The following is a 27,064-nucleotide window of genomic DNA, read 5'->3' as shown; positions in this document are numbered from 1 at the left end:
ATGTTAATGAAGAGATCTAACTCTCAACTTGTCCATTGAAACAGATAGATCAGGTGGAGAAAATATAGTAATAGCAAGGGAGATATTCTCCACTACATGCAAAGCCCGGAGATTACTGGAAAGCTGACATTAGGGCACAGCGTCACACATGCCCATTGTCCTGAGGTTGGACAGGCTGCTCAAATGTCTCGTAGAGGCTGGAATCACCACTGTGGTGTAAATATGGTTGCAGATAACCTGTCAGTCCTGACACGTATGTGGACATCTTTTTTTCTCTCAGTGTAGTCCCTGCCCCTCAAGGGACAAAATACTGTCTTACAGGAAAATTTCATTTGTGAAAATGTTACAACATAAAAATACCCCACCTCCGCTTTCCTTCTGTCTTAGGATGTTGTGTTGGAGAAGACATAAACAGACAACTACTGGGAATCTGTGAATGGTGTTAATAACTCTGTAAAACTGCAAACTTGTCATTGATTTCATTCATCACCGTGTGTTGATCAGTGTGGCTGAAATTGCCCTGAAATCTCTTGTGATCATCACCAGACCCTGCACAGAGCGGAGGGTGTAGCCAGCCACTAGCAGGACTGTCTGCTCAAAGATAGACGTTTGATCAAGCTCCTCTGAAAAAAAAAAAAAAAAAAGGGTAGCCCATTCTGGAGAATCAAGGTTTAGAGGCAAAAAGAGTGAACCACATGAACAGGAAAGGAAAGCATCGAGGCATAAGGTTCTGGCCCATCAACAGGAAATTAGCAAATTGGTATTAAAAAGAAACACAGATCGTACCTCTGCTCCGTCTAAGAACCTGTCTGTTTCCCCATGCTTTGAGGGATTTCATCTGTAAATGCAGCAAAAACTACTTCTGTCGGTGGCCACCTGTACTTGGCTGTCTTTGTCACTGGTTTTTCAGGTCTCAACTGCTTTCTCCTTGCTCTCCGTGTACATTTCTCACGCTTTCTTTTTTACCATTATTATTTGTTAATTTTTTTCAGAGACAAGGTCTCCTTCTGTTACCCAGGCTGGAGTGCAGCGGTGCAGTCATGTCTCACTGTAACCTCCAACTCCTGCGCTCAAGTGATCCTCCTGCCTCAGCCTCCCAAGTTACTGGGACTACAGGCATGAGTCACTGCACTGGGCTAATTATTTTATTTTATTTTTTTTTGTAGAGATGAGCTCTCACTATGTTGGCTGTTCTCAGTCAGACATCTCAGCAAAAGTAAAAAATTATTTTACAATCTAAAATAAGGATCGGCAAGCTTTTTTTGTTAAGGGCCAGATTGTCAGTATCTTGAGTTTTGCACGCAGTACGATCTCTGTTGCAATTACACAACTCTTCCTAAGTACAAAAGCAGCCCCATAGGATAAGTAAATGGATGAGCCTGATTGTGTTCCAATAAAACTTTATTTATGGATACAGAAATTTGAATTTCATGTAAATGTCCATGTATCACACAATGTTCTTCTTCTTTTGATTTCTTTTTCCAATCAGTTAAAAGTGTAAAAGCCATCCTTAGTTGATGGATAATACATAAACAAGCAGAGGACTGGATTTGTCCAGGGGGTTGTAGTTGCTGACTCTGATCTCAAATGCCATCTCTTCAGCTCTGTTTGAATATTTGCATAAAGAGACCTCCAGGCCCCTTTTATTTAAGTTTTCCAAGTTTTTGGTATAAAGCAGTGGTAGTCAAATTTTTAAACAGATAATGACTGTAACTAGCTGTGGCTGGAGACCCTGAACTTTGTAGGTGGCCAGTAACCATTTACTGAATTTGCTAAACATAATGTTTTCAGGTTATAGAAACTAAATCTTGTTACAATATTTATTTGTCACTTTTTTATGACATTAATTTGGCCTTGGAATTTGGGGTTTTGATAAGTGCCAGTCCATATCTACTTACAAAGGTTTCTGAAGTCCCATGAAAAAAATGATTTAAAAACCACAAATCCAATGGATTCCAGTGTCTAGTCTACTTACTCACATTTTTCCCTCTACATTTCTTTCGCCAGCTCTGAACTCTGCTGTAAATGTTATTTATTTTGAGAGTACCCTGACAGGATGGAATGTGAACTGGGAATAGCATGATCTGGCCCCATGGATCATGGGAACATGTGGCCACATGGATTGCCAGGGAGAAGGAAGTGCAGGCTTGGCCTCCACAGTAATTCATGGCCCCCTAATGAGCTTCTGGAATGCCAGCTTGTTGGCTGAATTCAAAGAAACAAAGGATCCGGGTTGTGCTCCATTTGTCAAAGTGCTACTGCTACCTAGCAGTTTGTTTGTAAGCGCAGCTGTCCGGGAAGAGAAATCACTGTCAGGAGAGGGGAGAGGTCAGACACCTTATCCAAAAGGTCAGTTTATCTCACAGCCTAAAACCTACACCATGGACAGTGGGGGTGATTTGTTACATGGGAGTCTCTGATAAACACCCTTTTTCTGTAGCAGGCCCATGCTAGTAAAGCCATCTTTAGAGGTCCAGAGAAACTAGTATACTTGAGTGGCCTAAAATTTTGGAGTAAGAGAAGTAGTTCTAAATTCCTTCCCATCTGCTTCTGGGAAGATACCCAACACATAGAAATTGACCACATTCGGTTCAGTGGCTAAACATTAGGTGTTTTAGATGTCCCATTCTCATAACTTATGTAATTTATATAAATAAATTTATTTATGATTTATTATAGAAAGTTGTTTTTGCTATTGATGCAGGATTTTTTGCTCCTTAGTTCAACTAAAATCCAGCTTCTTGTCTCACAACCAGGAAAAATTAGGCACATGGACACACTGAAGGGGGAGGAGAGTGGATTATTAAGCGAAAAGAAGGCTCTCAGCAAAAAAGAGAGGGTCCTGCCAACAGGCTCCCACCTCACAGATTGAATATCAGTCTCCCCCACTGCATAAGGCATGAACTCTTACTGGCTCCAACCCCTTCTCCCAGTGCGCATGTGAACCCGGTCCCTTGCAGGCACGCCCGGGCAAGACCCTGTGCAGGTTTCCTTATCTGCATCTGCCTGCCTCCTGCATCTGTCACTATTATTAAATGCATAACTATATAACCTCAGTTTTATTTAAAGGAATGGCTTTGACTTCCATACTGTAGATATGTTTTCCTGAACAACATTAATAAAATACCAGCTTAGAACACACAGAACCCTAGAGAAGGCTTTTCTAGATACAACACAGGGTCCAGGGCTGAACTCTTAAGATCTTCTATAATCTAGAGGATCCAATAACCTTTTAAATGAATGGCCACCCACAAAAGATAAACTAACTCTTTCACAGCCTGAGAGGTCCTGAATCTATAACTTCCCAAAAGGCTATTTTCTTCAGGATACTATTATCCTAGATATTTACATTTCAGGGACTATATCCAAATTACATTTATGTGGAATGAGTATTAATCCATAAATTATGGGAGCAGTTTCCTTGAGGTACAAGAGAAAAGGGGATTGCTTTTACAAAAGAGAAGTCAAGGGCTGGGTGCAGTGGCTCATGCCTGTAATCCCAGCACTTTGGGAGGCCAAGGCAGGTGAATCACCTAAGGTCAGGAGTTCAAGACCAGCCTGGCCAACATGGTGAAACCCTGTCTCTACTAAAAATACAAAAATTAGCCAGGTGTGGTGGCATGCGCCTGTAATCCCAGCTACTCGGGAGGCTGAGGCAGGAGAATTGATTGAACCTGGTAGGCGGAGGCTGCCGTGAGCTGAGATCATGCCATTACACTCCAGCCTGGGTGACAAGAGCAAAACTCCCTCTCAAAAAAAAAGATGAAGTCAAAAGTGCTGATACACCTTAATGGAAAGAGAACTATATAAAGACAACTGTGAACCGTAGCTACTCTTCCTCATGAAACTCACTTGCTCTTCCGTTTCTTCTTTTGGGCTCTCTGTTTTGCTCAGCAGATGCCTGAAGGCTTATTCTTACATAACTCTCTTTTCTTTCCCATTAACAAAATAGCTCACTTCCTTGTCTTGTTGGACTTTACACTGAAATGTCAGGTTTAGCGTGCTGAGAGAAAATGACTGTAATATAGATAGATAGTTAGTATCGCCCGCCATAGAAGACATACAGACCACACATGTTCGTATTCTACCAAATGGAGGACAAATTTGTACAATACCTCTAAAGGTTTAGGAAATAGTCTTATCTAAAAATAACATTTTTTCACTTTTATTGTTTTCCTTAGCACAGCATGTAGTAATCTCATTTCATTTCCTGATGTATATACATGTAAAACAAAAAACCTCATGTCTGTCGACAATCAGGAAGTCAGTAGAGTTGGCATTTCTGTTTAAAAACAATTCAGTAGCCTCCAAGCTGTTAACAAAGGCAGCTGTGGGCCAAATATTTGGAAGACAAGAACTGATGCAGTTTAAAAACAAAAAATTGTCTTTCGATGATTGCTGTTGACCATTGGCCAACTAACTAACGGACATTATCTATGATTCTTACATACTTTATTCGTCGTAAACACTGCAGGGTTTTGAGAATGGAGCACTGATGTTTTCTATTTCAAAGCTTTTTTAAAAACTCTTGGGTTATGATAGAAAAACTAATATTCTCTTCCTTAAAATGTTCAGTGCAGAGAATACCTCATTTAATCGACTGATAGGACATCCAATTTTCTAGTTGTATTCTAATTTAATTTAACAGAAGTCTTATTGCAGCAGTGTACTAAGGGAGATATCACATACAAAAACCTGATTTTTTGGTTTTGTCTCTAAGGGACCTTAACTGAAAACCTTATCAGCCAATCTCCTTACCCTGATTTTGAGAATCACTTCACCTCTGCCAGCCCTTCTGATCTTTCTAAAAATGTGCTGCAAATTTTCTTAAAATAATAACTTTAAGCAAAGCATGGTGGCTCACGTCTTTAATCCCAGCACTTTGGGAGGCCGAGGCGGATGGATTGCTTGAGCCCAGGAGTTCGAGACCAGCCAGGGCAACATGACAAAACCCCATCTCCACTAAAAATACAAAAACCATTAGTCAGGCATGGTGGTGTGTGCCTATAGTCCCAGCTACTTGGGAGGCTGAGATGGGAGGATTGCTTGATCCCAGGAGGCAGAGGCTGCTGCTGCAGTGAGCCAAGATTGCACCACTGCACTCCAGCCTGAGTAACAGAGCGAGACCCTGTCTCAAAAAATAAAATAAAAAATAACGTTTAGCATTTGCAATATTGAAGTGCTTTTAAGATGCTTTGCACTAAACAATGCAAATCACAAATGCCAAAATCACACTACCTTTGAAATAAAGAATCGTCCATACATTAACAGAGACAAGTAAAAAACATCTGTTCTATAGAATTTTTTGTTAACAAGATTTATTGAAACCAGATCAGTAAAGCTGTGTTACTCTGGACCCTCTTCTGGAACCGGGAAATATTTTTGTTTCCGAGGACTGGATATACTGATGCTAATCACTGAAACAGGATTCTCCCAGCATGATATTTATTAAGACCAGAAAGCAAACAGCACCTGGAAAAGACAGATAGTAAGGAAATTCCATGTAAAATTCTTGGGCCACGTTTTGCCTACCTGGCTCTGTTCAGCGGAACCCATCACATGCTTAAGAGACGATGGAAGGGACCCTGTGTCTACAGGCTCACCATTCCAAATAAACACAACCACTGAAGGAAGAGAACTCAGGTTTTGACTGAATACTTGGGGGCCAGTTTATATGACATCTGTACAAGATGAAATGCCAGTCCAAGTGGGAGAGTGTCAGCTTATCAGAGCTTAGTGAGTGGCGGCTAAGAAATCTTAGTGTATACCTGCGGTGTCATTCTGCAAGTCACTAATTCTTTTTCTTTAAAACAAAAAATGAAAAACAGCTTGCTTTTAGAAATAGAACAATGCATCACCCAATCAATGGAAACAAATAGTAGCAGTCCCTCATTAACAAGGAAAATTGATTTTCACCTCCATTTTAGAAGAGGAGTTGGAGTGTTTATTTGTGCTGAAAATTTCCCATTAACTTCCACAAACCACATGTTATTAGGTGCCCAGGAGAGCAGTTAGAGGCAAAAATGTAAAGACCTTTTAGTATTTTATCTTCTATAAACCATGGGATGGTGTGCTCACTAGTGTGGAAAGAAATTTTTATGACCCAAAAAGAGTGCCTTCTTGGTTTTTTCTTTCTTTCTTTGAAATCTGTTCTGCCTTTATAAAGAGCCATGTGTGAATTAATATAAACTGAACTCAACTTACTGGTATCCGAAAATTCCAGGTTTGTAAGTCTTTTCTGCCAGGCCAGAGGGTGCCTCTTGGGAAGTTATAGGTTAAAGGAAGAGTTTTAGATGATCAACAGGAAAAGAACACGAAGAACTAATTTTCTTCTAAAAGACTTTTTTTAGTAATGTAAACATTTATATCGATTGCGATCTTTAAAAAGATGACAAAGTCATTTTCTTGCCAGCTACAACATGAAGACTTGGTGAATCTGAAGCAGCAGTCTGTAAATCACAATTCCTAGTATACCAATATCATTTCCTTGCACTTACTTAAGCGGTTTTACTACTACAGTTCTAGCTGTAGCTCTAGCAAGCTCGGTTTCAAATCGTTATTAGATCATTTGGGGCATATTTCCCTACAATTTTTAAATTGGCCACTTGAAAACAAACAGCTGGCATGATCATATGGTACGAGAAATAGACTTGCTGAGACTTTTAGATAATTACTGAAAAAATACTCAGTTATGTCTGAAATAGTTAACATTTGGAATATAACTTATGTAACTTAACAGTAACTTTAATATCTATCTAAACTTGCAAATTTCCCTATTGGAAACATCCTAGAAAAAAAAAAAAGTTAATCTGTTAAGCTTGAAACACACCTAACAGCCCAAAGAAGAGTTTTTGTGGGAAGAATTGAAATTAATATAATTCTCATATACTATTTATATACTGTTTTACACACACACACACACGAAAGAATTGTGTGTGGTGTTTTCCCATGATTTAAAAATGACTTTAAGGACCATGAGTAATTGAAGAGCAGATGGAATCTTTCACACCAGCAAGAGCTTTTGAAAGGAACAGAATCTGTGAAAATTTGAAGCAAAATGTTCAAGTGGAAAAGTTATAAATTGTTACAGAAAGCTTTGTTTTGTGCACAAAAGTCTATTTGAGCTTTCAAGTGTGTAATTCACATTTTCAAAGCATAAAAAAGTATTTGGAAAGGGATAGGGTGGATTTTTCTTTTTGCAGGATGATATTCTTCAAATTCTATGTGAATTGCTTAGAAGCCAAGTAAGGAGGAAATTTTGTATTATGACAGCTTACTTCTTTTGTTAAGCATTTATTTAACATATTAAAATATCATATTTTCAGTTATACCTGTGAACAGCAAAACGTTTCATGGCTATGGTACTGTGTCAGTTTTTCAGAGTGGAAATTCTGAAACTGAAGGGTGATATTGAGAAATACAGAAAATTAATCAATCGTTTCTTCTTGGGCTTTTGAGAAAATTATTTGCCTGAAATTGTAGACTTATGAAACAATTTTTAAACTTGTTTTTAATTTTACATGTTTACACCTAACATAAATTAGAAATTCATAAAACTTTCGTTTCACCCCAGAAAACCAGACTCAGTAATCAAGGAAGAAATCCTTGCTTGTATAACTTAACAATTAACAACAGAAATAAAGGCACTGCCAGGCACAGTGGTTCACGCCTATAATCCCAGCACTTTGGGAGGCCAAGGCAGGAGGACTGCTTGAGCCCAGGAGTTCAAGATGAGCCTAGGCAACATAGTGAGACCTCATCTCTACAAAATATTTAAAAAATTAACCAGGTGCAGTGATAAGCACTTATAGTCCCAGCTGCTTGGAGGCTAAGGCAGGTGGTTCACTTGAGCCTGGGAGGTGGAGGCTGCAGTGAGCCATGATCTCAAAACTGCACTCTAGCCTGGGCAACAAAGCGAGACCCTGTCTCAAAAAAAAAAATAGAAAGATACATATTTCATAAATGTGTTTGCAATGTTGCCCCCCACAAACAGATGGTAAATTCATGTGACATATCTATGATACATGCCCAGAATTCAGAATCCCATGCTGGAAAAACCTCCTGGGGCCTCCAGGTGATTCCCTTTGTCTGCAAATGGTCACACACTGTGGCAGGAGAAGCTTCTCAGACAGATGGGACCCAAACCAATGGTGGAAGACCCCTGCCATATTTCTTTCCAACACACCCGGGGAAAAAAGCATATGATTGGGCGGAGATAGGCAGGTGCTCTCTTTTCTTTGTTGTAACCAACTTCACCTTGGTTTACCAAAAAAAGGAGGAGGAAGGAAGGAAAGGGAAATGAAAGAGTGTTTCCTGCATGATTTCTTAAAGATCAGCAAAGAATAAAAATCTATAACTTCCCTCATTAATCTGTCTCAGTTTTCTAGGTCCACTGTATGATCGAATAAAGGAACACGGAGCCACATATGGGTAACTTTCGTTTCACCCCAGAAAACCAGACTCATTCTTTCTTAGGGCAACAGAAAAATGCTTTTTCTGGGAGCACTCTAACGTCACCAAACCTGGAACTTTAGGGTCTCAATGTTTACGAATTCAGAACTTGGCAGGATTTAGGCAGGTAATTCAGGGTTTGTACCACACCCTGGGTAGGGCCTAGGGCAGCACCTGGAATTAAACACATCAACACCTCCCACACAGAACATGGATGTGCCCAGCAAGTGGGCGCAAATAGAAAGATCCATCATTGCCTCATGCAAAAAGATGAAGTTTGCAGCTAGATGGGTTAAGAAATGTTTCTTAGAGCTTTTTGAATTTTGGAACTGTGATAATGGATTAAGGACCTGCAATACTCTACTTATGAAATATCCCGCTCCTGAGAACTTGACCTTCATGATCTGCTCATAAAATATGGAGGAGTTAGGCCAATGCTAGCATTATATTACTGTTTCTGAATTGCAGGCTGTTCCTTTCTGTTACGATAGTATCACATTCTGGGTTTTGTGCTCTGCTGTTTTTGTACAAGTGCAGACAGAAACAACTGGTTTTAGGAAGAATTCTTTCATGCTAAGCCTATTCTATTCGCCCCAAGTTTCTCCCACAAATTACATACATCTCATTTGACCCAAGGGGACTTTCTTGAAAAAGTTATTTCCAAGTTTTTTAAAGAAAAGCAAACACATTGTGGATTTTGCTCATCCTTCCCTCTCAGGTTTAATTTTTGCTCCCTTCACTTTGTGGTATCTTGGTTAAATTTGTTGTTGTTCATTGTGGCAAATTCTCTATTTGATATATTGCTAGAAATCTTTGTTTTTCCCCAGTAGATCATTCTAACTTTCCTTGTTTTATGAGGAATATAGGCTGTAGAAGACAGGCACATCATCTCAAAAAAAAAAAACACCACTAAATCGAAGACCAATACAGCATTGATACCACTTTTATTCTGGCAACATTAATAACTGCTGGAGAGTTTTTAATAAAAGCTGATTAATATTAAAGATAAGAAGACTTGAATGTTATTCTCAGTTTAGCAACTGGCTTTTCAAGAGACCTTTTGGCATTTTTCTTTTTCTTTTCTATTCTTTTGGTTTTTGAGACAGGGTCTCCCTCTGTTGCCCAGGCTGGAGAACAGTGGCATGATCATGGCTCACTGTAATGTCAAACTCCTGGGCTCAAGCAGTCCTCCCACTTTAGCCTCCCAAATAGCTGGGACTACAAGTGCAAATCACTACACCTGGCTATTTTTTATATTTTTATTTTTAAAGAGATGGAGTCTCGCTATGTGGCCCAGGCTGGTCTCAAACTCCTGGACTCAAGCAGTCCTCCCACCTTGGCCTCCCAAAGTGCTGGGATTAAAAGCATGAGCCACCACATCCAGCTGTTTTTTGCATTTTTCTAAAAATGGAATGCAGCCACAGTGAACTGTCTTAAGGTGTTTTATAAGTTGGCATTTATCATATGTCATGAACTCTGGGGTAAGTGTCAAAGTGGAAGACATTGAGGGAGGAAGCTGTGAACTTCTAGAACATTCGTTAGGCCACAGCCTTGCAAGCTCTGGGGGTAGAGTGACCAAGTTTCCCATTAGGGGAGCTTTCTGATTTTCAGCCACAGAGTTTGGCCGGATTGACAGGGCTAGACACCCTTAAGTTATTGCAGATGTTTATAAACAGCAGAAAAGCAAACAGAACATTTCTATAGATTTGTCCTCGGGGAAGGATGAAGGGCCATGGATCCCTTCCAGAATATAATGGATTCGGACGGGCTTCACGCCTTGGTGATTTCTTGTTAGATTTTTTTGTGTGTAACCTTGCCCTGGAGCAGGGCTAGAGAACCCACTGCAGGCTTCGGCGAGGAAATCAAACCTGTGGCTGTCATCAGGGCAACTTGTTTGCCAACAAGCAAGGGTTTGGTGGGTAAAATGATCCCTTCCTCCTGGAGTTCCTTCCTTCCCCAAATATACTTTAGATGTGATGGGTGTGAGTAAAACCCAAACTCAAGTTTCAGCTCCTTCAGGGAGCCACTAATTGCCTTTCTCATGGTTTCATCCAATAAAGTTGATCTAAGAAAAGTGCCTTTCACATTGAAGCCAGCCCTCTGTGTGCCGATGGACCAATAAATCAAATCCCGTTTCTCAGGGAACTTACCGTGAAGCAGGGAGAGAAGATCCGGAAATTCATCATTGTGAGCCCTCGAGTGTTTGGTGAATTGAATACCTGCTGAAACTATGCCTTTATAGCATGTGTGTAAAAATTACCAACCGTACTTGGGATTGGAATTGAATTTTCCTGAACACTATAGGAGTTTACCCGTTTGAAAATCACCAGGGGCTGTCCTGCTGTCTGCCTCCTGGATCAAACCCAGGAGACGCTGAACCCTCTTAGCCTGGCATTAAAGTTTCACAGTTCTCTGCCTGATCTGCCCTTTTCAGTGTATTGCCCCTGACATTCCACTTACTCTGATGGATTTCTTCAGTTCATGTGGCTTCCATGTCTCTCCGTGTTCCTTCCACTCGGGAAAAAAGTGATATTCCTATCCTTTTCTTCATGCACAGCCTCCCCCAAAGCCAGTCTTACGTCAGAGCCCAAGGGGGCCGTTATTTCCTCTGAGCTTTCGTGTCTGCTGTTTGGATTGACATGATCACACATCACCCCTGTGGTCAGTGAGCTTTGTAGGTGCTCCTCTCGCCTTCCCAGCTAAATCGTGGGCACCTTCTGGTTAAGGACCATATCTCATCATTTTTTATATCCTCTACAATTCTTTCCACATAATAGCAGGGGCTTCATAAACACCTTCAGCTTATTGATTATCAATTGATCTGTCCTGGCCTTACCATTTAGATTCTAACAGTTCGAGTACTTGGATGGATTGATTCAAACAGTTACACTTTGAGCTTTTCCCTCTAGTTGGTCGTATGAAGCCAGGATTCACCAACACCACTGGTCATCGCCATTGTCTTTCTTTCTCTCTTTCTCCTTCTTTCTTTCTTCCTTCCTTCCTTTCCTTTCCTTTCCTTTTCTTCTCTTTCTCTCTCTCCTTCTCTCCTTCTCTCTCTCTTTCTCTCTCTCTCTCTCTTTCTTTCTCTCTCCCTTTTCTTTTCTTTCTTGATAGGGTCTCCCTCTGCCACCCAGGCTGGAATGCAGTGTTGCAATCACAACTTACTGCAACCTCATCCTGGGTAACTAGGACTACAGGCATGCATCACTGTGCATGGCTAATTTTTGTATTTTTTGTAGAGACAGGATCCCACTATATTGCCCAAGCTGATCTTGAACTCCTGGACTGAAGTGATCCTCCCACTTCGGCCTCCCCAGATACTGGGATTATAGGCATGAGCCACCACGCCTGGCCTCATTCTTTCTTAGGGCAACAGAAAAATGCTTTTTCTGGGAGCACTCTAACGTCACCAAACCTCCCTGTGTTTCTTTATCATCACACACACAGATGTAATGTATTGGTATATTGGTGTGGTTTTGCCCAGTGGCACTGGGCATCCAATGGTGATGCTGATCATTGCATTGCCCTTGGCTATATTTCTTGCCAGGGACACAGGGAACAATGCATCCTCCAGTTAGCAGCATGGGTGCTGGAGTGTCTACCATCCAAGCACCTCAGGAACTCCCCTCTATGGCTGCGGTATTCCTTCCTTCCTTCAGAGTTATACCTTGTTTCATTGCTTTTTGGCAACAAAAAACATTGCTAAAAGTGAAAAACATTGCTAAAAATGAAAAACATTGCTAAAAATGAAACAGTTATACCTGTTTCATTCCTTTTTAGATGGCACTGCCCAGTGTCCTGGTGGCCAGTATTTGCCTTGGTTAGTATAAGCAACCTTGAAGCTGCTAACAGAGCCCAAGTCAGAACTGCGAATCAAAGGCAGAACTCTCCTACATGTGCCTTTGCAACCCTGGCTAAGGTTTCCAAGGCTCTTTGGTGGACCAGGATAGGGAAATGCTCTTTCAGCATCAAAACTGTCCCAAAGTGGCTGCCGTTTGTTGCTCTGGAGGTAGTAGGTGGGTGCAGACGCCACAGATGATCCGGCCTAGAGGGGATGCAGACCTGCTGAGTGTCTAGGGAGGAGTCAGGCACCTGAAGAAGGCTGCTTAAGCTAGGGGAGTTTAAAGCATCTTTCAGACCTAAGCACGTGTGAGTCTATGGGGAAAAGAATTTCTGGTTTCAGGACTAGATGCATAAAACTGCCTGATGGTACAGGTTGAGTCTCCCTCATCCCAAATGCTTGGGAGCAGAAGTGTTTCAGATTTCTTTCAGGCTTTGGAATATTTGTGTTATATACCAATTGGTTGAGCATCCTCAAATCTGAAAATCCAACATCCAAAGTGCTCCAATAAGCATTGCCTTTGAGCGTCATGTTGGTACTCAAAAAGTTTTAGATTCTGGCACATTTCTGGTTTGGGATTTTGGGATATGGGATGCTCAGCCTGGCCCAGATAATGCAGTTCACACTTTCTAAGTAGTTTCTGAGCCTCCTCAAAAGCAAAAGTTACAGGTTGAGTCTCCCTAATCTGAAAATCCGAAATCCAACATGCTCCAAACTCAGAAACTTTTGGAGTGCCGACATGATGCTCAAAGGAAAGGCTCACTGGAGCACTTCGGATTTCAGATGCTCAGGTTTTGTGGGGCTCAACCAGTAAGTGTATAAATGCAAACAGTCAAACATCTGAAACAAATCTGCAATCTGAAACACTTTTGCTCCCAAGCATTTCAGATAAAGGAGACTCCATCAGTATGTATTTGTCATATTTCAGAAAACAGTTTCCAGCATGTGGTCAATGTAAGCCATGAAAACCAGCTTTGTGTATGAGCAGCGCAAATGCTCTTAGGGAGACAGCGGCGCCATTGCCCATTCTTGGAGCTCTGTGAGACTAACGGCGGGGTTCTGGGGAGCTTCTCCTAAGATCCTGCCCTGGGGGACTCCTGGGGACCCTTCTTCTCCCCAAATTCCTGCTGAGGGCTGCTCAGGGGCGTTCACTCTGTGCCCCTCTGTGAGAGCAGGGTTTGGGAAGACGCCCCGGCCATCTGAAGGTGTTTTGCCCTGCTTTCTGCACGGCGAAAGGCAGTTACTGGGCTTGGTGTGTTCTGCCTTCGTTTACATCTGTTTTAAGGAAATAAAAAGAGAGCGCCCCTTCCTCCCACTGCTTTTTATTAACAGGGAAGCAGATGTGGGGTCTCTCAGACAAGGCAGCGGCCCACGTGGTATAAGAGAGTGCGACTATTTTCTCAGAGGGTGAGTGCGACTATTTTCTCAGAGGGTGAGTGCATTTCTGGGCATTCTCTCTTTCAGCAATGAAGTTGTGAGGAGTGACTTGAAGAAGCTGCCAGCCCTTCCCACCCAAGCCCTGAAGGAGCACCCTTCCCTGGCCTACTGGTAAGACCCCTGGAGTCTTCCCCAGGAGCAAGTCCCTCTCGGGGTGCGAGGGGACACAGGACTACTGAATATACCCTCCCTCCACCAGCTCCCTCATGCCAGCCTGGACTTGCAGCTGTATTAAGTACCCTGTGTCTTCATGAAACCATTTTCTGCATTTATTTATTTATTTATTTAACAATTAATTAATTTTTTTTTTTTTTGAGACAGATCTCGCTTTGTCACCCAGGCTGGAGTGCAGTGGCATGATCTCAGCTGATTGCAACCTCTGCCTCAAGCGATTCTCCTGCCTCAGCCTCCTGAGTAGCTGGGATTACAGGCACGCACCACCACACCTGGCTAATTTTTGTATTTTTAGTAGAGACGGGGTTTCACCATGTTGGCCAGGCTGGTCTCAAACTCCTGACCTCACTCAGGTGATCCACCCGCCTCGGCCTCCCAAAGTGCTGGGATTATAGGGCTGAGCTACCACGCCTGGCCCGTTTTCTGCATTTACTTAAGTGAAGCATTGTGCGTGAGACCTCTCCTTTTTTGTTTCTTCTTCTTCTTTTTTTTTAGTTTTCAAAAAGAATACCTTCTAAAATTTCACTTTGGAAGCTTTGCCGCCTTCGAGAGCCTTTCACGTGCTGCTAGAGTTTCATTTGGGAACACCTGTCATTTGATGACAGCATGTGTGAGGTTTTGAGACGTGGGAGAACCACAGGGTTTTCTTCTTTCAGAAGAGAGAGATTGATTCTTTTATTTTCCCTTGATGTTTCATATCTCCTGATTTAGCCACTATGTAACATTATGCCATAGCTCATCTGTCGGGCCCGAAATGACTGATTCTGAATGATTCAAGCATTTGAAAGGCTCCCAGATTGTGGTCTGGGCCACAGTTGGGCAGGGCTTGCATTCCTGGATAATGTTTTGAAATCCTACTGGGTTCCTAAGCCCTGGCCACTGACCTTTAATAACTGTAATACCTCTTCTCTGATGTTCCTTCTGATCACCTAACAGAAATCATTGCAACTCCTTTTATTTAAAAGCAAAACAAAAAGCACAGACCAAGTTGATTCTAATAAACTACAACACGTGACTTGTGTAAGTGCTTTTGATGACAATTTCTGAACTGTATGGATTATGGGCATTTCATCTTGTCTGGACACTTATCCAGACAGTGATCTAGTTGTTCATGGATCCATGTGGCTGGGGTAGGGTACATCTTGAGGCAGGGCTCATTAGCAGCATTAAACTCTGGCTCATAATCCCGGCACTTTGGGAGGCCGAGACGGGCAGATCACAAGGTCAGGAGATCGAGACCATCCTGGCCAACATGATGAAACCCCGTCTCTACTAAAAATACAAAAAAAAAAATTAGCTGGACATGGTGTCGCGCGCCTGGTGTCCCAGCTACTCGAGAGGCTGAGGCAGGAGAATCACTTGAACTCGGGAGTCAGAGGTTGCAGGGAACAAAGATTGTGCCACTGCACTCCAGCCTGGCGACAGAGCGAGACTCCATCTCAAAACAAACAAACAAACAAATAAACAACTCTGGCTCATAAATCACATCTCTCTGAGAGACCACATCACTAGGGAGCTGGTCCCGAGGCCCGAGGCTGCGAGCTCCCTTCCGTGTCTGGCGTCCCTAATTTCATCTCTCTGAGCCGTTTTATTGCCACTCCTCTTTTGGAAACATAGATGTAAATAAATAATGGCTTTCTCTAATTATAACCTGCCCCCAAAGAGCAAAATCTGTTAACTTGCAGGGATTTTGCATGCATCAGCTTCCAAATGTCGAGACTTGCAATCCGAACCCCCAAAAATGATGGTCCCGTTTCCTTGTTCATGGACCCTATTACCCACCTCCCTAATTCCTTGTGCCACTGGGCCTCATCCCTCTGTAGCCTCCTGGCTGTTCACCTCCAAAAATCCAATGGTCAAGGGCCTGGGAGTGTGAGAAGGTAACTAGAGAGGACCAGGGAGGAATCTCTTTGCCTCTGAGACCTGTCCTGTTGTGGGTCTCTCAGTCATCCCTTCATTCACTCCTTTCCAAACCTTAGAACACTGCTATGCTCACCTGACAGTTTTGAATTTCTTCTCTCCTCCCTGTGTCTCTGGATTTTTCCTTCACCATCTCCATTATCTGCTCTGTACTCACACATGATTACAAACCCAGAGGCACCTTGCCCTTCACACACACTCTCTCTGTCTCTTCTGCATATGAGCATCTTCACCTATAGCTGGCTTGGCAGAACATCCCATACCATCATGACCAGGCCAGCACTTTCCCTGAGCCTCCTTCAGACCCATAAGTGCCCAAGCCAGTGTTAAGTGCCCTGAGAGGGTGGCAGGACGGGGGAGCCACATGCCCTCAGTCAGCATCACAGCCCAGACGATGTATAAAAGTCAATGACAGGGACCCTCCTGACGATACCCTACTGAAAAGCAACCACAACCACAACAGGCCCTTTCACCTCATTTCACTGTTGTTGGCTACTTGATGTTGGCTCTAATATTTCAACCTTATTTATATGGACTTTGATTCTTATTGATACACAATAGTTGTACATATTTTTCCTGTATATATACTCTGACATCTGTACATAATGTGCGGTGGTCAAATCAGGGTAACTGGGATATCCATCACCTCGAACATTTATCTTTTCTTTGTGTTGGGAACATTACAGATCTTCACTTCTGGCTACTTTGACATATGCAACAAATTATTGTTAACTATAATTTCCCTGCTGTTCTATCAAATGCTAGAACATATTCCTTCTATTTAACTGTATTTTTGTACCCCTATATATAGATAGATTTTTAAAAAGCAAAGCCGCAAGGAGAGGGATAAGTGCTGTTCCTGCTTCCTACAGATACAGAATGAAGAGAGAGCAGGTGCACACAGCTTGTTCACTGCTCTTCCCTCTGGGCCTCAGATTCACCACTCAGCAAGGTTAACCAGGACCCCTCACTGGTGGGGGAGACGTTTTTGCCCCTCTCATCACAGTTGCCCAGAGTGTCAAGTTCTCCTGATCATTCCTGAACTAAGGAGCTGTACTCACCATTCTTCGGGGGCTCTCCTGCCCCCGCCGGAGTTCGCACATTGGGTGGGCAACCTGCAGGCTGCAGCCTGGTGACCAAGGCAGTGGGTCTTAGCATCCCAGCCAAGCCTCTGCAGTGACTAGCCAGGTAGCTTTCATCAATTTCTCCTCTGCAAAATGGGATGACGTACACCAACCTACTTCAGACGGTAATGAAGAGAGGAAATACATAGTCACATCATGTCATTAAGAAGCAGGGAAAGCAGCATAATAATGCTGGGTCATGGTGCAAGAAGCCTTTCTGCGAATTCTCCCCCTGCATTTAATGAGCATGGACTTTTCACACCATGTGATTTCCCTGTTGAGGAGGCAACTGAGGCAGAAAGTTAGAATGATGTGCCCAGGGCCACGGAACATGGAGGGATCAGGACCCTGACCTGGATTCTGCCTCGCAGGCCTAGTTTGTAAATGCTGGACCACCTGACCACCCCTACCGCCTCAATAAGGTGTGCAGGGACATCTTTTTTTACCCTGAAACCACTGAGCACAGCAGGCCAGCATCTGCTCCAAGACGGGGAACCATATCATATCACCATCCCTGTTTCCCCTTCCATCAGCCATGCATTTCCTGTACCCCTTGTCTGCAGAGAGGTCATTTGACTTAACAACATGACCCAGCCAGCGACCTGGGCACAGGCAGCTTTGGTCATTTGCCTTTTTCCTCCGTGCAACCCTGTGTCCTCCAGACAGCGCTTACTCTGCTTCCTGGATTTCTGCTAGTTATCCCCTTGAGTCCCTGCTACAAATCTAGGGTATGGGAAAATTGTTTGCAAAGCTCAGAGCACTTCAGCTCTCTGGGAAGTTCCAGAGCAGAGGTGGGGACAGGCTGGGAGCAGAATAGGTTCTCGGTCAGGATTGAGCCTGTTATCCCAGGATAAGCCCACCATGTTTAAGGGGGCAAAATGAGCAGGAAAAGCTGAGGATGGAGAAGGCAACTATTGTGGCTTCACAAATGGCCTCAGAGAGCAGGAGTTACAGGGCAAACAGGGGGTGGCAAAGATGTCTGCAGCTGTCAGCCACCCAGAACCCTGTGGTCAGGACATGTAGTGGTTAAACAGTGGCGCAGCTTTCTGACAGCAGTTTTGACTTTCTTTCACTGGTATTTCTCCTGAGCCTTCTGTGTGTTCGTGGCCACACTGCTATGTTGACTTGCACCTCTTGAACTCACCCCAGGGACCCTCTCTCCCTAGTGCTGCAAAGGAAAAAGGCCCCTATCTACACTGAGTTGCTTAACCCTGGATCTAGGAGTCGACCTCACAAAACCCCAGATCACGTGGTAGGAAACACGCCAAGGCAGCTGTTGATTTAGTGAGTGGGATGGAAGGAAGTGGAGCCGCCGAACCTCCTGACACAGTTCTGCAGGTTTAGTGAGGCTGGGCCTGCCCTTCGGGAGCATGCTTTTCGAGAACTATCTTCAGGAGACGACTTTGTCACACTTGACATAGAACTTCCTCGGCATGGGGGAGCCAAGGAGAGAGATGGCTGGGTCTGCCCCTTTCTGAATAGAGGATGTCCAGACCCCACGGAAGTGACTCTCCAACTGAGGCAAGGCCCCCTGTAGCTGGCTCGTCCTCATTCTGGGTATTTATAAAGACCCTTCTTTATGAAGACCTCTCACTGTCCTCTATGCGTCAAATTCCAGAATATTAAAATTAAAAGATACTAGTTGGAGGTTAAGGTAGTCATTGAAAGCGAAATAAATTACCCCCAAGGACTAGGTGATGAATGTGTAGAACCTGTTACCCCCAATGCTGGCCTTGCTAAAAATGAAAACAGAAAAAGGTGGGTAAAAGAAGGCTTTAGGTAGATCCTGGGCTGATGAATAATAGATAGTAGGGCCAGGTGTAGTGACTCACACCTGAAATCACAGCGCTTTGGGAGGCTGAGGTGGGCGGATCACTTGAGGTCAGGAGTTTGAGACCAGCCTGGCCAATGTGGTGAAACCTCATCTCTACTAAAAATACAAAAATTAGCCGGGCGTGGTGGTGCACACCTGTAATCCCAGCTACTCGGGAGACTGAGGGAGGAGAATTGCTTGAACCCGGGAGATGGAGGTTGCAGTGAATCAGGATCATGCCACTGCACACCAGCCTGGGCGAGAGAGCGAAACCCTGTCTGGAAAATAATAATAATAGATAATAAAGATCCTCTACTGAGATCTCGAGGGTAAACCCCTAGAATCACCTCCCCTCACGGAGCTTTGACGGAGGACAGGGAGGGTGAAGAGGAGTAAGACAGGACAGTGAGAACTGAGGCTCCAAGGCTCTGGGGCCAGACCAGGGAGGCCGAGGTATCTGGACTCCACACCTCAGCAGGTGGGGGTGGGGCTTTCTGCCTGCACCTGCTTCCCTGGGATTTCCGAGGTTGGCTCTGCCCATCCGAAGGCAGGGGTGGGAGCGGCCGTATCTCCTACCCCATGGGCACCAGAGTCACTTCTCAGGAGGCAGGCTTGCCACTGCTGCCAAGAAGCCAGCTAACCTCTTGTTATATAAGAACTAGGATTTCAGCTGGGCGTGGTGGCTCACGCCTGTAAACCCACCACTTTGGGAGGCAGAGGTAGGCAGATAACCTGAGACCCAGAGTTCGAGATCAACCTGGCCAACATGCAAAACCCCATCTCTACTAAAAATACAAAAATTAGTGAGGTGTGGTGACACACACCTGTAATCCCAGCTACTCAGGAGGCTGAGGCACAAGAACTGCTTGAAACTGGGAGGTGGAGGTTGCAGTGAGCCAAGATCGTGCCACAGCACCGTAGCCTGGGTGACAGGGGAGACTGCATCTCAAAAACAAAAACAAAAAACCTAAGATTTTGAAAAGGGAGGGAGTGCCTGTCTAATTCTGGTAGCTGGTTTGCTGTTGTTCCCCAAGCATTCCTATGGGGCTTTTGTTGCTTCATGGTTCATATTAACCAAGCCCAAATTCCAGAACGTTCCATCCTCCTGGAAAGCCTTCCGTCCCTGACTACGCATTCAGAGCAGGTAGGCTGTGGGCGCTTGGTTAAGGTCAATGCCTTCCATCCCCCCATGAGGCCCTGTGTGGACAGGACTGGGAAGATGAGGATAAGAAGGGCCCCAGGGAGTTCAGCCCGGGAATTCACACGTCATCTCCGCTGTCTGCTTCCTCTTGTTCTCACGGTACCATTTCTTCCAAGGAGCTGATCCCAAAACCTGGGCTCCAGTCTTTTTGTTCTTTTGTTTTTTGTTTTTGAGCCAGGGTCTCACTCTGTCACCCAGGCTGGAATGCAGTGGTGCAATCCTAGTTCACTGCAGCCTTGACCTCCTGGGCTCAAGCAATCCTCCCACCTCAGCCTCCCAAGTAGCTGGGACTACAGGCATGCACCACCATGCTTGGCTAATTTTTGTATTTTTATGTAGAGACAGAGTCTCACTGTGTTGCCCAGGCTGGTCTCAAACTCCTGGGCTCAAGCAATCCCCCCATCTCAGCCTCCCTAAACACTGGGATTACAGGGGTGAGCCACTGCACCCAGCCTGGGCTCCAGTCTTAATATTTCTTGATTAGAAATCCAAAATAAGCCAGCTATGGTGGCTCACGCCTGTAATCCCAGCACTTTGGGAGGCCAAGGTGGGTGGATCACTTGAGGTTAGGAGTTTGAGACCAGCCTGGCCAACATGATGAAACCCTGTCTCTACTAAAAATACAAAAATCAGTCAGGTGTGGTGGCACGCACCTGTAGTCCCAGCCACTCGGGAGGCTGAGGCACGAGAATTGCTTGAACTCAGGAGGTGGAGGTTGCAGTGAACCAAGATCGCACCATCGCACTCTAGCCTGGGTGACAGAGCAAGACTCCGTCTCAAGAAAAAAACAAACAAACAAACAAACAAAAACATCCAAGACACAGAGAATGTAAGTCCTTTGAGGGGAAAACAGACTCTTTTTAAAGTAAATCTACATCCAAATAGATAGCACTCAGACTGAGTTTGGAAATGCCACTCCGGGACAAATCATTTTTCCAGGAGCTGTTGGTGCCTTGGAGCTTCTTATGAGATGGGACTGAGAAATATCTTACTGGCAGGAAGCTTGGCTGTTGACCTAGGGACTCCGATAACAGCGTTCTTTTCTTCTAATTGCAGTGAAGACAGAGTCATTGAGCACTACAAGAAACTGAACGGTCAGACAAGAGGTCAAGCAATCGTGAAGTAAGTGGCCCCTTCCCAGCTCACGTGGGGACAGCGTTTGTGTGTGTTAATATATCGTATGTCAGGATTGTTCAGTTCCTCTCCAGAGACATATCTGGGAGTGGGGGGTGTATGTTTCCATTTAATTTTCAAGTAAATAATCACTCCAAGAACTTTATCGCATACACATACACAAGTATGTATATGATACCAGATCTGCTGAATAACTAGCCTTTTGCGCATTGTGCGTGTGTGTGTTTGTGTATCTTCGTGTTGTCGTTCCAGCTACATGAGCATCGTGGAGTCTCTCCCAACCTACGGGGTTCACTATTATGCAGTGAAGGTGAGTGAACTCACTTGGTGAAAGTTGCCAAACCTCCCCTAAGCAAACAAATCAAAACTTCTCATTATATGTTTTCTTCTTTTTCTTTTTCTTTTGAGATAGAGTCTTGCTCTGTCTCCCAGGCTGGTGTGCAGGGTGTGATCTTGGCTCACTGCAACCTCCACCTCCTGGGTTCAAGCAATTCTCCTACCTCAGCCTCCCTAGCAGCTGGGATAACAGGTGCACGCCACCACACCCAGCTAATTTTTGTATTTTTAGTAGAGACGAGGTTTCACCACGTTGGCCAGGCTGGTCTCGAACTCCTGACCTCAGGTGATATCCCTGCCTTGGCCTCCCAAAGTGCTGGGATTACAGGCGTGAGCCACCGTGCCCAGCCCTCATTATTTTTTTCTTTATAATTCCTGGTGGGAATGGAAGTCAAGGAGGACTTGGTCAGGAAGATTGCATGCTGCGAGGAGAGAATTTCAAGACAGGAAACTTCATCCAGTCTTTCAACTTGCTTCAACCTGTGGTCCATTTCTTTGTCAGCCCTAGAACTTAACAGAAAGGCTGCCTCTGATATATATGCTTTCTGCCTTCCAAGAAAACTTCAAAACTGTGCTCTTTATTTCAGTTTGGTAAAGATCAGAAGCAGGGCTTGTGATTTTCAAAGTGCCAGAGGAATATGGGTGTTTGGCACTTAGAACCTCAAAGCATAAGCAATGGCTCTGCTACTAATTTGGAAAAGAGCCCGAATCCAGGAAGCCTGGCCCAGCTGCATCAGGCTCCCTGTCCAGTGGCCTTGTGATCTCACTGATGCCCTGTTTCATGGTGTGATGACAGCCCTTCTCTGGTCAATCTGCTGTTGCAGTGGCATTGGGTTTCCTCTTGTTCTGTTCTCTGAAACCGTTGCAGTGCACACAGCTGCTTCCCAGAGGCAGGGGTTTAAGGATTTTATCCCACCTTTAAAGTTTTAAGAAATCATATACCCAGAAGCTTGAAAAGAAATTTCAAGATTTATCTCTTTTGCCTTTTATCTTTTTGCTCATCTTGAAATAACTCACAGCCCACAAATATTTCAAAACCATGATGCCAGTTTCGAGTTTTCCAGACACCCACTATGGGGGTGTATTAGGTTATTTAGAAACTTGGCAATTAGGGCATAGCTAGGGAAAAGCTGCTTGATATGCTCACTATAAAATCCTAGCTTCTGGGGGCTCTAATTAACTCAGAATCATCCTATTTGAATATAGAATTGCAACTTACGCTCAGGTGACAAGAGGTCTCTGTTAATAAACCACGGGGGCAGGCGCAGTGGCTCATGACTGTAATCCCAGCTCTTTGGGAGGCCGAGACGGGTGGATCACCTGAGGTCAGGAGTTTGAGACCAGCCTGGCCAACATGGTGAAATCCTGTCTTTACTAAAAATACAAAAATTAGCCAGACGTGGTGGCATAGGCCTGTAATCCCAGCTACTTGGGAGGCTGAGGTGGGCGAGTTCCTTGAACCTGGGAGGCGGAGGTTGCAGTGAGCCAGGATTGTGCCACTGCACTCCAGCCTGGGTGAGAGAGTGAGACTCCATCTCAAAAAAAAAAAAAAAAAAAAAGGAATAAACAGGGACTTGGTGTTTCTAATTCAGTCCTGAGACTGTTTTGGCTTCCACTGTGCTACCCTATCCAACAGCATGAGTCCTAAAACCCTGCCTGGCACCCAGCTGTCATCTTGGGTGAGCAGGACCTCAGGGTGACACCTTCCAGCCTGTGCTCCCCGGAGCTGGGGAAGGTCCTGGGTAAAGCTGGGCCGACTCTTTGCTGTGATTTGTTGTTAAAATGAGAGGATTCACTTTCCATCGTCTCCACAGCTCCTCTGGCTCTGACCATCGATGACAGTTTCTCTGCCCAGAAGGTCCTTTTATTAGGTGTGACATCTCACAGATTTTCAGTTGTGGTGAGTGGGCGTCCCAGCATGGAATGCCTAAATTCTTAGAAGGAAAAAAAGAGAGAGAGAGAGAGAGAGAGGGCAAGCAGGGCATTCATTCCTTATTTATAAAGGGAAAGGACCTCGGCTGTGCGGCTGATTAAGAGCAGAGCCAGGCCCCCAGCACTCCCCATGTCACCCTCTTCACATAACAGAGTATCCTTCAATGATGGATGCATCTGTTAAGGAACAAAGTAGACAGGTGGGCTCCATCCATTCCAAGGAAATGGCACTTTCCCTCGTCTACCCCCGAGCCAGGAAATCTCCACTTTGCACGTGTTTACTTCCTCCAGTCCCATATTCACCCAAACTTTTTTTGATGTTCTAGGACAAGCAGGGCATACCGTGGTGGCTGGGCCTGAGCTACAAAGGGATCTTCCAGTATGACTACCATGATAAAGTGAAGCCAAGAAAGGTAAGGGTGGTCTCCTGCGTGTGTTTAACTCCTCTCAGATCCAGAGAGGAACAGGCATAGAAGTCACTTTAAAAATGCTAACACCATGCAGCCTAAAGTCTCACCAATCCCCTGCTAATTTTAGTATATACAAATTACTCCACAGCAATCCCATCTGAGTTCCCCGGGTAAATATTTTTTCATCTTTTTCCCCCTGTCTCTAAGGAAACCTAAGCTGTTATAATTACTTAGGGTGAGATGACTGGCTCAGTTCCCCCCAGAGCAGATAGGCAAAGAGACTTTTGAGGGACTATCGTGTTCCTTAATTTCGGGCGGGGCCGTATTCTTTGGAAAAACGATGTAACATTTCTCTTGAATCCTGAAGCCAGTCTAAATTCTCCCAAAGGTTTCTGGCACAGGATCAGGGGAGGTGGGAGAGCTGAAAGAAGAGGTTGCAGGTCAAAAAGAGCTGAAAGTCTGGGCACGCTGGCTCACACCTGTAATCCCAGCACTTTGGGAGCCCAAGGGTGGTGGATCACTTAAGGCCAGGAGTTCGATACCAGCCTGGCCAACATGGTAGAACCCTGTCTCTACTAAAAATACAAAAATTAGCTGGGCATGGTGGTGCATGCCTGCAATCCCAGCTACTTGGGATGCTGAGGCATGAGAATCGCTTGAGCCCGGGAGGCGGGGCTTGCAGTGAGCCAAGATTGCCCTGCTGCACTCCAGCCTGAGTGACAGAGCAAGACTCTGTCTCATAACAAAAAACAGAAAAGCTGAAAAATAAGACAGAGAGGGGTTCCTGGAAATCCAGCACATATTTTCTGGCTCAATAAAGGTGATCAGAAAATAAGGTTATTTGCTGAAGAGGGAGAGAAACAGAGAACGGTCTGCAAAGTCCTTGTAAACCCAAAATGGAATGTTTGAAAGGGATACAGCATTTGAATTCTCTCTGTTTTCGTTTACACACACTTTTCAGACCAGAACAAATTGAAAAATTATAATGGAAACATATCTTAGAGGCGAGTGCTATCATTCAGATCCCCCGGCGGAGAATAACAGAGATGGTATGCAGTTCAAACCCTGAAATACATATTAAAAACCTATGAAAACCACACTTGCTTTAGCAGAGAGAAAGCAATATTGGGCCATTATGTCATTCCAGATTGCTTTCCAAGCTGTTTTATCCACAAATAGGATTGAAACCCACATTACATATCTGAGTGGATTGTAGGCTCTCCAGTTAGCATCTGTCCTTCGCCAACTTCTTTATTAAATTGATAGAAGAAAAAATGTTCCCATGTTGGGAAGATTTTTACTCCATTGATCAGTAAGGTGGTTAAGTTCTAAGAAAAGATGCTGAGCAAATGATGGGGAAATTATTGACTGGGAACAATTCAGGGAGAACTTGGCTCCTTGGCGGGTGGAGGGAGTGTTGTTTTGCAGCTATCTCCAAAGCCTTTCCTTATCCATTTATGTGCAACAAGAAATGAATTAGACCCTCTGTTCTGACCTTTTCTGGCTTTGTTTTCCTCGATTGTGAGATCCATACCTCTCCCTCCCTGTATTTTTCTTCCTGTTTTCCCTGTGCCTTTTTCCCACATGGCCTTTTTAATTTTCTGTGCCTTTTCTTCCTGAGTTCTCTCTTCCTTCCTTCTTTTTAGAACAACCCTTCTATTTTTGTTTTTTTGTTTGTTTGTTTGTTTCTTTGAGATGGAGTCTCGCTCTGTCTCCCAGTCTGGAGTGCAGTGGCATGCTCTCGGCTCACTACAACCTTTGCTTCCCAGGTTCAAGCGATTCTCATGCCTCAGCCTCCCCAGTAGCTGGATTACAGGCGCCTGCCACCATGCCTGGCTGATTTTTGTATTTTTAGCAGAGATGGGGTTTCACCATGTTGTCCAGTCCTGTCTCAAACTCCTGACCTCAAGTGATCTGCCCTCCTCAGCCTCCCAAAGTGCTGGAATTACAGGTGTGAGCCACCACACCTGGCCTGACTCTTCTCTTTTCAACCTGCCTGACTATTTTTGCTGCTTGCAAAAGCTAAGAATACTTCCTAAAGCCTTTAACAAAATTCTGGCTGCAATACATTGAGCACTCTCTTGCCCGTAGTGATGGAAGACCAAGGCCGACGTGCATAATGGAGATCTACAGCAGAGATCATTAAAATCCAGCGGCCGAAATCTCTTCTCCCTCTAAGCTTTTTAGAGGATATGCTAACAAGTATTCATACTTGTTTGGTTCAATTTATTAATATGTTTAAGCTTTCTTTATTTCTCTAATTGAGGTTCTAACGAAGAGTGAAGAGGTGATGAGCTAGCACTTGATGTATGTAAAACACAGGAAAGGATGCATAGCTAGGGCTCAGTCAATTATAACTATTATTATAAGATGCTAAAACAGGCTTCAAGATAAGGAAAAGTAAGAGTCCAAAGGCATGAATAATCAGCCATCAAATAAGAGAATTTACATAATGAATGGAACTTATCCAGGTCCATGAATTAAAAATGTCAAAAGGTCAATATAGTTTTCCAGGCCATTGGCTCTAACCCAGACTGGGTTGTTATTGAAAATCACTTGGGTTTCTGTGGCCTTGGAGGAAGAAGTTAGAATTTTCCAGCCCATTCCTACTTGAAGGACAGACTACCAATCTGTCACAGCCATCATTCATTCATTCGCTCAAAAAAACAGTTATTGCGGCCGGGTGCAGTGGCTCACGCCTGTAATCCCAGCACTTTGGGAGGCCGAGGCGGGCAGATCACTTGAAGTCAGGAGTTCGAGACAAGCCTGGCCAAAGTGGTGAAACCCTGTCTCTACCAAAGATACAAATTAGCCGGCCGTGGTGGCACATGCCTGTAATCCCAGCTACTGGGGAGGCTGAGGCAGGAGAATCACTTGAACCAGGGAGGCGGAAGTTGCAGTGAGCTGAGATCGCGCCACTGCACTCCAGCCTGGGTGACAGAGCCAGACTTTGTCTCAAAAAAAAAAAAAAAAGAAAGAAAAACAAAGTTATTGCATACCTATTAGGTGCCAAGCACATCCCTGGGCACTGAGATGAGACATAAATCCTGTCCTCCAAGATGTGTGATAATCCAGCCAGTGTCTGAGTGGTGTAATAGGAATCTGTGTGAGGGTCGGGGGTGATTCAAGAAGGCAGGCATCAGCTGGGTGTAAGGAGAAGAGAAGTCCCCACAGAGGAAGCAGAGAGTGAGTGGGGTCTTCAAGGATGCAAAGAATTTCGCAGATGGAGGAATGGGGCGCAGAGGCATGCATGAGAGAGGCCAGTGTGCCTGAAATCACAGTGACAGGGGT

The 27,064-nt window shown here is 44.3% G+C and overlaps 1 protein-coding gene across 3 annotated transcripts in view; it reads left to right on the top strand.

Annotated features, from left to right (window-relative positions):
* The window catches only part of FRMD4A (FERM domain containing 4A), a 688,034-nt gene that overhangs the window by 571,931 nt on the left and 89,039 nt on the right, over window positions 1-27,064 (top strand). For all 3 annotated transcript variants that reach the window (XM_030819299.1, XM_030819297.1, XM_030819298.1), the window contains 4 exons: window positions 13,757-13,840; window positions 21,018-21,083; window positions 21,348-21,405; window positions 23,690-23,776. In XM_030819299.1, the coding sequence (XP_030675159.1) occupies window positions 13,757-13,840; window positions 21,018-21,083; window positions 21,348-21,405; window positions 23,690-23,776 (295 nt within the window). The remainder of the gene's footprint in view (window positions 1-13,756; window positions 13,841-21,017; window positions 21,084-21,347; window positions 21,406-23,689; window positions 23,777-27,064) is intronic.

This window comes from Nomascus leucogenys, chromosome 9, assembly GCF_006542625.1.
Source record: "Nomascus leucogenys isolate Asia chromosome 9, Asia_NLE_v1, whole genome shotgun sequence".
NCBI classification, from domain to species: Eukaryota; Metazoa; Chordata; class Mammalia; order Primates; family Hylobatidae; genus Nomascus; species Nomascus leucogenys.
Note: the sequence above shows the minus strand (reverse complement) of the source record. Positions and strands in the feature narration are given on the sequence as shown.